Source organism: Haliotis rubra, unplaced genomic scaffold, assembly GCF_003918875.1.
Source record: "Haliotis rubra isolate DU_JTF1 unplaced genomic scaffold, ASM391887v1 Scf47, whole genome shotgun sequence".
Taxonomy (NCBI): Eukaryota; Metazoa; Mollusca; class Gastropoda; order Lepetellida; family Haliotidae; genus Haliotis; species Haliotis rubra.
This window is the reverse complement of record NW_025767157.1, coordinates 1,238,236-1,253,105: the sequence shown is the minus strand read 5'-3', so window position 1 is coordinate 1,253,105 and position 14,870 is coordinate 1,238,236. Positions and strand designations below refer to the sequence as shown.

General features: G+C 37.0%; 1 protein-coding gene across 1 annotated transcript; it reads right to left on the bottom strand.

The window, feature by feature from the left end:
* Window positions 1–3,683: 3,683 nt before the first annotated feature.
* LOC124290615 lies at window positions 3,684–14,292 on the bottom strand. The gene is made up of 3 exons (XM_046727382.1): window positions 12,803–14,292; window positions 11,197–11,346; window positions 3,684–10,532 (listed from the first exon to the last, which is right to left on the bottom strand). The coding sequence occupies exons 1-3, from the start codon at window positions 14,202–14,204 to the stop codon at window positions 9,787–9,789; spliced, it is 2,298 nt and encodes a 765-aa protein (XP_046583338.1). The 5' UTR covers window positions 14,205–14,292; the 3' UTR covers window positions 3,684–9,786.
* Between the last annotated feature and the right edge of the window lie 578 nt (window positions 14,293–14,870).

The following is a 14,870-nucleotide window of genomic DNA, read 5'->3' as shown; positions in this document are numbered from 1 at the left end:
TCTGTTATATTCCAAGATGACATTAACGCATCAACTAAGCTTTAATTATGCATAATGAGGAAGAACCTGAATGTCAAAGATTCAGACCTTTTTCCAACAATTCAGATTGCTAATTGACAAAAACTGAAAAAGGCCACATTAATAAGATTTTGGAATAAATATTTCATGATTTTATGTTTATTGTATTGAATAAACACTTCTCCTTGCCGAATACTCATAATTACAGCTAAAATCTGTTTGTTTTGTTGGTAAAGCAACTTTTACTGCATTTTAAAATTTTACTTTTAGTTTGACCATAACTTTTCCTAAATCTTAGATTGCAAACTTTCATCCATTCACAGTAAATAACAAATTCATAGGCCACATAACAATCAACTATTACTTTCACTTTTCAAAATAAGGTAACTTGTTTTAGGACAGAAAAACATCTGTTCAAAAAATAGGCAATTATCCCAATAAAGTACATGGTAATTTCAATGATGTTTTATTTTTTGAAATGTTAAATGCTTGTTCTATCAAATTATAAAGGTTATTTTTTGGAAAGTGTTTAGAATTTCATTTCAGACAAAAATTAATTGGTAAAAATACAGTTTGGTGCTTATTTATCCACGGATGTAAATTTTTCTTTCGGGGTCACAACCAATGGCCTTGAAACTCGGTCAAACTGGCGTACATGTTATTACTCTCTGCAACCAATGTTACTGAACTTCACTTGATTTGATAGTGAGTGAGTTTAGTTTTACCCCACATTTGGCAATATCCCAGCAATTTAACGGGGGAGACACCAGAAATTGGCTTCAGGCATTGTACACATGGACACAAAGAAACAGCAAAGAACACAATTCTACCAAAACCAACAATTCTTTATTTTTTGTGCTGAAGAATAAACATCTTGGGTATATGGCAAGACATCTATTACCCTCTCCCAGTAATTTAATCTGCTGTGTTTATAAAAAAAAGAGTTTTTTTTTTTTAGTTCAATATATGTCCATAACCGGTAGCTGTGATATACAAAATGTACATATACAATAACAACAACATGTTATAAACAAGTCATGTACGTTGTCAGAACAAATAAGTTCACAGATCTACTGATGACGAAACATAACAGTTGTTTTTAAAGAAAACACATACACAAAGCAGTCTTGTGACCATTAGGAGTTATCACACTGCTCACAACACCAAGTGTTTGAAGAAAAGAACATGGAAAACAGATTTCATACATAACAGCAACACTTCAGGATGTGAACTTAGATATTCTCAAAAATCATTATACAGCTGACAATATGCAAAGAGGCAGAACGTCATCATCATCATCATCATCAGTGAGATACCAGCTTCTCACAACCATTTTCATGACTGGAAATAAATGACATGTTCAATGACGAGTTTAGAACAGGCACACGGTAAGTGAAAGTGTTCTTCACACACTGTGCTCAAGAGGGGAAACTGAATGTTGACAATCTGATTACTATGTACAGAAACCACTGAACCATTGTCTCATATTAGCGATATCTCACTGATGATTCCGATCAACTGCTTACGGCATCAACAACATAACAGCCACCAATAATAATCATAATAATAACAATAATATCTAATATCAGTTTCAGTCACATGTGTCACTGGTGACTTGTAAGTCAGATATGTATCTTACAGCAAACAAAATCAGTTGCCGGCAAGCTAAGTACGACATGAAGCAAAGCAAGTAGGACAGTTTTAAAATAAAATATTTTTCATTGATAACTAAGAAACTGCCAAGCAGTCTATATTATTTGGAAGACCATTTACAAACTAAAATTTATTTTCACCCATAACACACATGATCCTATTTAACTATACTACTCTAGTATAGATGGCTGATTTTTCCCCTGGAATAAATATCCCTCCCCAAACCACTCAACCACTACCTCCATGAGAGAATGAGTATGGTTTTACACCGCTTTTAACAATATTCCAGCAATATCACAAGAAATGGGCTTCACACATTGTACCCATGTGGGGAATTGAACCCAGGTTTTCAGCTAGACAAGCAAATGCTTTAACCACTAGGCTACCCCACCTCCACCAATACCTCCATGAACATCCAGGGTATGATGTCCCCACCGTATAATGATAATATCCTGAACACATTTGTTTGGAATCGAATTTAGAAAACATGTTGCTGAAAACTAGCCAACCAGTCATACTAACGAACATAGAGATTTTTCTGGGTTACATCTTCTTTTTATTCTTGAAGAAGATGTAACCCAGAAAATTTCTATGTTCATCAAATAGCATCTTCTAAAATGCCAATCAAGCAGTCATACTACACTCATGAAAGATACATCCTGCAGTGAGGTAGTGATATGTTGGATCATGATAGTGATCTAATGAAACCTGTGATGGTAATTTGGTCCAGGATAATTATCAGAATAGAATATATACCTAGGATAATCAGAAATTCCTTGATGATAATATGTTCTCTTACTTGTTTACTTCTTGATGCAGAATTGTCCTCTCAAGTACACAGTTTGAACAGTCTCTTTGGTTTCATTAAGTAACTTGCGCCCTCCATTATGTAATCATATCCTAACTGAGCCACTGTCAGGCCGGGCTGTAGGAACCATATTGTAAAAATTATTTAACGAACACAGGTATATATGAACTACTGTGATACTACAATATTTAGTCATTAATTGCAAAACATTAAAGCATGAATGTTACTATGTAAATTAATACAAATGGTCTCTAATGTAACAGAATATTTATTTACTGTATTTCTTTGGGGCTCGTAAACTTGAGTACTCATGATAATGCTCAAAGAAACCTCAATTAATGAGTGAGTTGGTGTAAATTCAGCGTTGGGCAATATATTTGTGAGCTTGATGTGGTGCAGCATTTTCTGCCTCAGTGAAACCTACCACCACAAGCATGGGTGAATCTAGCGATTTGTACCTGTGATTTCTGGCTTGCCCAAGGGAGACAACTCTACACAGTAATTGCTTTGTACTACTGGGCCCCTAAGTACTAACTGCCTTCATTTCTGTGAAACTGTAATCTTTTACCCAACAGAGATATCAAGGAGTTATTCCATATTACAAAGCTGATTTATGAAAATAACAATACACACATTTAATGAACAGGAAAATGAACATCCATTCAATTATTTGTGAAATTAAGTACAGATAACATCATATTTTACGCAACAATTTTGAAATAGTAACAGGATAAACTCACTGAATTCCCTACAGACAATTGCAGATGCAGCCCACCTACACAGACTATCATGGCCCTTCAAGAATCATGCTACTAAAACAATCTGCTGTGTAACATGTTATATTTGGGATTACACTTTCTCAGTAAAGTACAGATTCTAGTACATTTTTTGGGGGTTGAGTCCCATGTCTAAAAAATATACCAAAAACCAAACTAGAATCTGTACTTTACTGAGAAAGTCTAATCCCAAATATAACATATGTTACATGTGACCACTTTATAAAATGGCATTGTGTATTTCATAGCTTCCGGCCATGGGAGCTGTGCCAATTAACACTTATCAGAGGGGTACACAAAGTCTGCAGTCTAGACTACCAGTTGTCCGACTTCCATTTTTGTGGAAGCCGTGGTGGCTGAGCGTCTAGGCGTCTGACTTTGTGTGCTGGCGATTAGGTGCCTGACTCTGAGGGTGTGGGTTGAATCCCGGATGGGACTCAACCCCAAAAAATGTACTAGAATCTGTACTTTACTGAAAAAGTGTAACCCAAATAAAACATATGTTACATTTGACCACTTTCTAAAATGGCATTGTGTATTTCAAAGCTGCTGTGTGTAAACTGCTCTGTGTTAGGGATCCGTCATTTATTATAGTAATGTTTGGTCGTGATGTGAGGGGCATAAAAATCTGACATATGAGGGGTGGATGAAGGAAATGTACACGGACAATGAGGAGGATCATCCACAAATATGAAATGCATTAGGGTAGAATAATTATTTTCAGTCTGTTAGTGAGTCAAAATCCTTTGGACCCTTTTGTAATTAATGACTGGTCCTAAGTTACTCGGAAGTAACTAGCACTAGACTACTAGCATCATAAAGCAATGTACCAGGGTCAAACATGTTACTATGAGGTATCAAAAATTAATCATATTTTATGTAAGCACCAAAAACTGACTAGAATGTAAAACATGGCAACAAGAATTAATTGTAAGTTCGAGAGAATTGCCTTGATGACATTAAGTACGAGGCAAGAAACATGTACATGGAAATCCTACAGTAGAATGTCTGCATAGCATAAAAAACAGCAGCCCCATCACCTGCTTGTGTTTTGAATGTAAACAAATTCAGCTGTCCATAATATATACATGTACATATAGTGTACACTATTTCAACACAGATATTGACTCTTTGACAGGTCAAGCTCACTTTTATGGATCGTTAGTAATGGTTTTGATACATTTGTTCGTTTTGTTTCAGAAAAGTGCAGATATATGTTATATACTATGCAAAAAGGGGTATGGGGTATTATTTTGTTAGGTGAAACCAGTGTGCAAAAAAGCCACACTAGGCTAGTGAATTTTCATGGGATCATTTTGTAAATATATCCCTCTCTCAGACTTGTTAAGTTATAATACACTTTTAAATCATGCAAAATTATGGCCTCATTATGGTCATCATATTGACAGCTTAATGATGAAAGCTGTGTCTACATTCAAATTTCAATCTAGTGAATTATTTTGTGGGCTAGTAACTTTCAGGCATAGCTAGCCTGTCTGGCTAGCAAAATTTGGAAACTATTTCACACACTGGGTGAACTACAGGAACAATGTCTGGAAATGAAAGGTAGCATTTCCTTTGATGTCAGTGTGTCATCCAACAACTTCGGTACAGATCATTATAATCAGAGGCATCAGTGGTGTTGGGAACGTCACCACCAGGATAATTAATGTTGGGCTTCTGGAGACATACGGTTCACTCTTTACGTCCATGTCCCATCAGATATGATCATTCCATTTGGATAAGCAAATTTGTCTTGACGAGTTCCACTATCCCCTACATTTTTGACCTAGTACATAATAAAACTTTGAAATACCATGGAAATTATGATCAAACAGGGCTAATAATTTGCATGACAAGTTTGGTCACTCGTCTGTCATCAAGAAGACCAATCACATGAATATAATCACATAATCATTACATACAAGAAACATCCAAACTGACACTGAAATTTTTTTGAATTTCTGGTGACCTTGACCTTAGACTGAGATAACTAATCGAAGTGAGTTTGAGCTTGTCTCTTAAGACAAAGTTTCATTCATCTCCAGTGAATATGGTGTGAATTGTTATGTGAAGCGCTAGTCAACCAGGAGAGGAAGTTAGATCTTTGATATGAGAAATGAGTATGGAATCAATTGAAAGCGTTTAAGGACTTTTCGCAAATACATCACTGAGGTGTCCAGTGTTACAATCAACATATGGCACATATGAATTAAAAAGGTCACACTGACCCAACACTTGTATTACAAATATCTAAAAAGACATCTTCCAACTTAAGAAAGGTAAGAGAACAAGCATACCTTCAGAAATGGCTTTCAAAGGAGACATTGACAAGAGTGACAAGAATCGAGTGTCTCAAAAAATAATTCCCAGGGTTCATAAGGAAATACACAATAACAATCTCCATCATGTGCCTCATTATTAAATATCATTTTATATAACCTGAAACTCTTAGACAGCCCTGCATGGTAAGGGTTCCTGGAACAAGTAATCGGTGCAAAAATGGATGTTGTCAGGATGTCACATGACAGCCATGAAATCTAACAATAGTCAAGTTGATTGCTGTATCAACAATCAGTCCTCTTTAAATAACATAACAGGAAAAAAATGGAATTCTCTGAAATGCCAGAGAAGCTTGTGACAGAACTAGGAAGCCAATACTGTAACATTGCTGTAATGTATTGCTGTACCCCTATGATTTTATCTCACTTCAGCTAAAATGAAACGAATTATCACAAAATGGTCCCCAAGTTATCAGGCAATATGTAGGTTACTGTAATTTGAAAATGCTCTTATGTTGCCAAATGACAGGCTGCTATCAGTCATGATATCATGTGACCTTCACAGCTGCAATACCAACATAAACAAACACGTCCGTCTGTTTAAAAACCACTCTCTAGCCTAATGTGATTGACTGTGATCCTGACAAGACATATTTTGGAAATAGTTTGGAGGAAACATAAGCGACTTGGATGAGTTAACACTCAGCAGACTGCAGATGGAAAGACTGTGATGAAGTGCAGCTTTTCCATAGACTGGGGCTCTGAACTTCCCTACAGATGCAGGAATAAATCCATACACTGGTCATTTGTTTCCACATATAAAAATCCACCAAACACTGACAATTTACTTTCAATTAATTTACCTAAACAATTTCCCTCTGATTTTGAGAGCAAGCCGAAGGCAAAAGTAATTTGATGTCAGGTGACTTATTTCAAATTTATTATTGTAATGCATAGTTGATCCATTTCGTCAGTTTAGGCACAATCAAATTGGGGACAAATTCTTTCCACTAGACACTATTTCTCAGGACTGTCATTTGCAGAAGCCTGTTTAACTGATCTCCTATTAAAGGCAAATGCAAATCATTTTCTCTGCAAAACAGCATTGCTATTAACAACAACAACCTTTTCTGGCTACCAAAACATCTTTCCAAACATCAGTACATCTGCTGACGTAACATGATCAAGGGGAGATAATTCAGTACAGGTAGTGAAAATAGACCTGTAAAATCAATACCAATCACATCTCATGGAAGCTGGATACAGACTATGCCATTTTGGGTAGTTGACAAGTGTCTGGACTAACACTTAGTCCCAGAATTAATGTTCTCTTATTTAAGATATATATCTACAAAAAATAGAAACAAACACTACTGGAACCCAGAATACAACTTAAATCTAGACTTGCCAAATTATCCTACACTGGAGTTGGATTTAATTTTTAATTTATTCTCCGGGGTCTGGGAGACAGACTAACAAAGTTTCATGAAAGAGCACAACACGGCTGGCTTGAATAAGACGAATCTATGAAATCACAAATATATTTCCCATCCTCTTATACAAAAATATACACCTGACATGTTCATCTCAAAGCTGACAAACTCTTAGTCACAAACTAAGCTAGTGTTATTTCTCTGGTCAGTCTGTCAGAAACTCAAACATTATTCAATGAGGACTTTGATACTTGTAGAAACTTTGATGTTACATATTTGTAGTTACAGTAACAGAAAAAACTGGCCTGTATAAATTTTCGTAGAGGTATGTCGATCAATTTGGAATTGGAACATTTTCCAGGAACTTTAGGAAATAATGTGTAATAGCATGTTGAAATGTTTCCTGAAAACACAACACAGCAAATGTTTCTGTTTACAATAATGGAGACTGATGTATTAATATATAATATCAAAACAAGTTGGAGAACACAACGTTGTTTCATGTGACCATAATTAATATGTCGTTACTGATTAACTGAACTCATGTTAAAAACATTGCATCAAGCTTTGGTTGAGTTATGTACTTCAATATGATTTCATGTGTTAATGTCGGAAAGTTCTATGGGATGAGTGTCATATAACTGAATGTAAGCATCATGTAGAAGTCTTGTAAAGTTAAGTACATGCACTTCACAGCAGTGAAAGACAAGATCACTATTCATGGTATTAATGGCGGGTGGTCAGAACTTCATAATGTTTTAGTGGTTGACTGTGAACTTTAGTACTAAAACATAAGTAGTGTCGTACAACTGTTTGTCTCAGATAAAATAAACAACAATAAACCAGATCTTATTCACAACTTTGTCAATCATGTGACATTAATAATAATTACCTAGACATTAGATATGATGGGCAAAATCAGTGAAATTTGTGAAGCAATGAAGAGACAATTCACAGGAATTTATAATTTAGTAAACATACCATAATAAATGTAGCTTCCTTGCCTAAAATGCACAAAGATGCCATTTGTCTGGTCTCATTACACAGTGGTGAAATATGTGCCTCACAGACATGTCAGTCATAAATAAAGATGAGAAAATACAGGGATGTCCACAACAAATGCATAACATTAATTGTTTCGCAAATGAATCTTTAGCAACTAAAATGCTGATGAAAAACATGATGGTACAAACATGTTAAAAATCTAAATAAATAAAATTAGAGAAATATTCAGATTAAATTTGTAGAAAAATATTCTTAAGACTACACACATTCCATGATATGAATTTTCATGGTTTCTTCTTCTAATGAAAGTTTCTGTTATATTTTCCAATTCTTTTCATGTTATATAAATGGGTTTTAAAATGCTATTTTCTGGTATCCTGTAATGATACATAAATGTCAATACAAGATTTTTTAAAATATATGTGTATCACAACAATAACAGGCAAGACTTTATAACAATTCAATTATGGATTCCACCTACGTTTTACATAACAAAATAATAGTGTCATGGCACTTTAGCTCACCTGGATATGCAGTCAACAGGTTCAAATGTCACCAAATGTACATCTGCTTATCAATAGTAGCTGTCGGCACTGACATTCATATAAACACTGAAACAAAGAACTTAAACTAAAATAGACCTAAATATGCATATTGATAGAATTTTGGAGTGTAAAGATTTGTAATATGAAGAAAACTATACAGATATTTGAACCCATCAATAAGTACACCTGATTTAATTACATTGCAGAAAAGAATGGCTGAGTGATAGCCATAAGATTTCAGAATGGTCAAAGTGTAAAGATCAAATTAAGGCAAAACTAACTGATATTGAAAAAAGCAGTACATACACTTGAATCCCACTACTAACAGCACATGCAGCAAACTTCAAAACATTTTGAATAAAAGAAATTTACTGAGTAAAGGTCCAAAACTGTGGACAAACATGTCACTACATAACCACTCTTGACTTTTAGCCAGGTGAACCAAAAATGAACTAAAATGTTTTCTTTAGTTATTTACCCCCCACCCCACCTATCAACTCAGAACATTTTACAAACACAGCAGTGTAGAAGGGTATTAAATTGCCAAGTAACTGTCACCAGGTTGGGTTTCATCACATTTAAAAACTGCTTGATCTCTGACAACAAATATTACTTCAGTCAACTTTTTAAGTCCCCAAGTGCTTTTGACAGAAGTTGTAACAACTTGACCTCGTCAGTGTACAATTGGACACTGCTTCATCCTAAGTGGAATGACTTGTGATCAATTAAATACATTTCAAAATCGTTTCATCCCTATCAGAAACTGAACAAATGTTCTTCAATCTGAGATTGTACTCAACAAATGTGTTTCTTATCACAGAAAAGATATATGTTTAACATTGTAAGATTCATAAGCCGCGTGAACTAAACATTATACATCTCCAACCTCACCACCATAAACAAACTAACTGCAGATCTAAGTACATGTCTGTATATTCCCTGTATACAGAATAAATGCATTATGGACAAGATCTCTTCCACCAATGCTAATAGTAATAATGACCCACCTATCAGGATTCTCTCACCCATCAAGATCCATCCACCCTACAAGAACCATCCACCCATCAAGATCCACCACAGCTACTGCCCTACATCATAAATACATGTATATCACTGGGTCAATAATAATAATAATATCTTTATATAAATATGAAAAAATCGTTGGGTGTTGACTCTTCAAATGGTACTTTTGGTTAAATGTGAGCAAATGATGAATAGCTATGAGTAGGTGGCTTCAGGACTAGATATGACAGTTGTGACTTTCGTTCAAACTGGTTCAGGTTTGGGAAAAACTGGTCCTGAACCAGGTTCTGGTATAGGGCCTGAATGCCCATTGGTGATGCTGCTGCTGCTTGTAGGATGGTGATACATGGACCGTGACAAGTACTGAGAGAAATCTGCCTTGGCTGATGGTCGAAGGGTTTGCTGCAGCACTGTCTTGACTATGGAAGGTTCAGATCTGTGCGAGAGAGTGGAGTGGTGGGAGGAGTTCACTGGGCGGCTGCAATTACTGGACACAGTGGTTCCATGTCCTGAACTCGACTGTTTTAAGTAACTTGATCCTCCCCTAGCTATGCTGCTGCTGTAGGAATAATGTCCATCTCTTTTGGCCACACCTGGCGAAAGACGTGAATATTTCGTTGTACTGCTTTCTGATGTAGCATTGGGGATGATATGAATAGGATACACTGACTTAGCTATCCCAGATGGAGTGCTGGGTTTTGTGGGTGGCAATTTGTCTTGATTCTTGTTCTGGTTTGGACCATCGTCTGGTATGTCTGTGACTGGAGGTGCCCTGGAGGTGTGGGCGGTGACTGTGACTGGTCCCCCTCCCAGAAGAGCCTGGGGTGTGAGGGAGATGTTGAGGGTGATGTTGGTGGACTCTTGTAGACTCTCTAACTTGGTCTTGTCAGGGCTGAGGTCAATGACATCAGAATCGTGACTTCTCTTCCGCGACAGCAGTTGACTGACACTCTGCATCCCTCGTCCATCTTCCCGAAAGACTATCTCACCTGTAAATACAAAATCATTTATTGATTAGGGTTATATACTGAGGTAAAAGAATTGTAATACAGGTATCTGTATTGTGATGTATTGTGAGCTAAGCATTTGGCACTGATTGTACATGCAGAACTGATATTTATCAGGCAACATCAACGAGCCAATGGTGTTGTTAATACACGTTCAGCCAATCAGCCAATCAACAGGAGAGGCGAGATACTGGATGCCGGTTTAGAGAGCGTTAAATACTGTACAAACAGTCAATTGGGCGGTCTTTGTTGTCCCGAAATACGGAATAGGCTGACACCGGATTAGAGGGCGGCAAACACTGTAAATTATCATAAATTAACTAGCTTCTACCGGGACCAAATTCTAGTGCCGATATTGAGAGCATGCCGGATTGGAGGGTTGCCGGTTTTGAGAGCTGCCACTGTAATTGTTTTACACAATACACAGAAAAGAAAATACACTTTGTTTGAAAACTTATCAGTCTTCTTATTGATGATAAATGATAGATATGATATGACATGACATATAAGCCAAAAAATCCCACCAGGTATGATTACTACATATAATGAAAATGCAGAGTTGTGAAAGACATTAAGGTGCCAATTTGCCTTTAGTCATGTAACCTGTAAAGATACCCCACTCTGACAACATGAAATGAAACTGTACCTGTTGCAGTGTCCCGACCAATCTTCATTTTCTTTAACCACTGGTCAAATGCTACCAGGTCCAAAATGTCCATCCTTTGTAAAATCCCAGACAGCTGATGTTTAGCTGTAGCTAAATCAATGTACTCTGTGTGCTCAGAATGGTGGGGTTCTGGAAGAAATATAAACATATCCAGTGTTGGAAATAAAAGTAAACACATCCTTCTCATGCTAACCATAATGAGAAAAAACCATAGATTTACTTTACTTTTAGATGGGAATGTATGAGGAAAAACTGCAAAGAAATTGTTCATATCACAGATTAAACTGCAAAGGCTTAGATAACTAGCTGGACCCAATACTGCCTACAAGGCATTACACACGACACAAACAGAACTCTTTTATGTTTTTGTTTGTTTGTTATTTTCTCCAACCTGCCAACTAGTATTGAGAAGTATGATAAAGATAAAGTCTGTCAAAAAGGAATGAAAAAAGACTTGCCATAACTGTGTTAATGCCATGTCATGGGCAATACAGGTTTAACAATTTCTGTGAAATTTGTATACTTTCTATTTTACCATGGTTATCAAATTTGATCGCTAAAAGCACATTTGCATCTATGACAGTGTATTTAAAAGAAACAGATCAATGGAAGTGGTAAAAACAATGCAGCAGTTCAGATTAAAAGAACTTTTTTGATTTCCGTTACTTTAATTCAAACAAACAAACAAACAAACAAACAAACAGTGGCCCCAAGCAACACTCTGCTCTTTATAGTTTGAATGAAGTTTAACCAGGTTTATACTTAGTTGTTTCTGTGTTCCTGTTTGTTTAAGAAAATTCAGTGAGGAACAAATCTGAAGTGAGTGAGTGAATTTAGTTTTACGCCACACTCAGCAATATTCCAGCTATATGGTGGTGGTCTGTAAAGAATCGAGTCTGGACCAGACAATCCAGTGATCAACAGCTTGAGCATCGATCTCCGCAATTGGGATACAATGACATGTGTCAACCAAGTCAGTGAGCCTGACCACCCGATCCCGTTAGTCGGTTCTTACGACAAGCATTGGTTACTGAAGATCAATTCTAAGCCGGATCTTCACGGGTACAAATCAGGGGTACTACTTGTCTTGTCCCATATTCTTGTTATTTTACTATGTTTACTGTACACAACCACTATTCAAAACTGAGCATAGGACTATTTGGACATGACCAATGTTGTCTATGCCTGGATTCTAACTGGAGACTGTGGTGTTGAGGCAATAATAAAACTGTTTCTTTCTGTTCCCTTTTTAAAATAAGTAAACTTGACCAGTTGGAATTCTGTTCATGATCATAATAGGTTACTCACATGTTTTTTAATGCTCATTCTTATCATGTGTTTCCAATATTTACCGAATTCTGACATTTTAATGGAAACCTCCAAACCTCTTGGAATTGGTTGCTATGGTTAGCATGCCAATAGTATGCTAAATTAATTACCATAGTAACAAAGCTTTTGTGTTAAAAGTTCTAACTAGTGTCACTGCATTTGTGCCTAATACTATTTACAGCAATGAAACAACAAACATGAGTGTTTAAACAAAATGTACATTGATGATTGAACAAACTGAAAAATTTATACTTACCATTACCAAAGTTATCATCCGTAGAGTAGCCTGACACAGTTCCATGGCAGTTATCAGGTTGGTCAGCAACATCATCCACCACTTCTTCATTAAATGAGAGGGATTGATGGGACAGGCTATCACTGGAGTCCAGTTCAGAATCTGGTTGCTCAATCACATGGTACGCAAGAACATCAGACACCTTACTGTCTTGTCGACCATAACTGTCAATCTGGCTTGTGTTCAATTCTCCCTCGTCATTATCAACTGATGAGGCATTTGTTGAGTCACAGTTTGAGTCCCCATCACCAGTTACAGCAGCAGTACCTTCAAATGGGGCAACTTGGGCAGCCATTCCTGTTAGGTCACGAATCTGTCTCACCATCTCATTAAGTTTGTTCATACCCAGAGCACAAGGGCGATACCAGGACTGAGCAGGGGCTGGTTGATTGACGTTTACACCAAGGTAGAATGGAGAGTATCTGTGATTGGCAGCAATAGGTCGTTTTTCTGCATATAGTTTGTACAAAGCCACGGGATCCTGTTCTGGTATCTCTGGCTTGCTCCATATCATCTGCCGGGATTGACGCAAGTGACTGTTTGCTGTTCTGTGCAGCATTTGTGGGGAAAATGCAAGATATTCTCTCCCAGAGTCCTCTTCTACTCCTAACATTATGTCTCCCCACAACAATTTCTTGTGTTCTGTTGCTTTTCTCATTTTCAAATTCACAACAAACACAAAGCACAGAGAAAACAGCACAGACACAGGAGTGTAAGGTCCAAATTCTTGAGATTTGCATAACTGTGACAGTCTCTGTTCCATGACATGTGATGTTGATGATATCTGTGACTTCACACCTTTACCCATTTGTTTCAACATTTGCTGCTTCAGCTTCAAGGCAGCTCTTGTCTTGGCGAAGTGAATATCTCTTGTCAATGATGTTGGGTAGCATTTTAGTTTCAGGTACCTCTCAATACTAGCCAGCATTGCCCTTAAGCTGCAAGGTTCATATTCAGCTCCGTCAAACTTTCTTACAACCATGAAGAAGGAGGACAGGTATTTATCAAGTTCTATTGGTGGGATGCATTCTGGTGGGCGCTTTTCATTCAAAGATTTTAAGTAGCTAACAAGGATTTTCATATCTGCACCAGTTTTCCTGTTTGTATTTTTATTTTCCATGAGGAAATTAGACTCTTCAGGTGTTGGTATGCGTAACATGCTTGAATGCATGGCATCAGACCCACCGTTTCCCGAACTCGAGCCGGGTACCATGTAAATATCATCACGATCTTCGTTATCAACATCAGCGTCTTCCACGTTCTCTTCGCTGACTCCTGTGTCATGGTGCGCGTCTGAACACGCGACCGCTGACTTCTTCTCATTGTGAGTTGATTCTTCACTTTCCTTGCTGGTTGGGTCCATTTCTTAAACATGAAAACACAACATCACCACTAAAGTCATAATCAACACAATATATTCAATGATTGACAGCCATGATACCGGAAGCCACCTAGTGTCGGTAAACATTGAAAGAGAGACAACTCTGCAAGTTAAAATGTTTGCTTACCGATAATGTTTTTTGTTTCTTTTAGTTCAAAAATGCGTTGTTCTAACACAAACGCCGTTGCGTGGATCAAATACACTGGGAGGGAACGATGGATATTCCTGTGCCTGCTATGATAAACTGGTCTCGTGTCGACTAGCTTCAGAGAGAGTATCAGTCGAATACTGCCTTATCGGAATGTTCCACGATATATGAGAACAAGAAGTTTGATATACACCTGTTACTAAAGTTAACCAACAGCCGCAAAGGGAATTATCGGGAGTGTGATACGACTAGTTATCTACCGAATTCAGTTATTTTTGGAAACGGCCGTGAGAGTTAAATATCCCTCTCCATATGCTCCCGGTCTTGTCACATCTAGGTTACCTCACGCCAGTTCCACGTATTGTTTGAAATGAAGCTGGTTTATATCCATGCCCATCTTAGGCTTATGTGTGCAGAAAATAAAAGCCATAACACATCGTATACATTTATGCAAAGGAAATCCACGACGTAAATATCATTATTTGATAAACCTGTCTTCA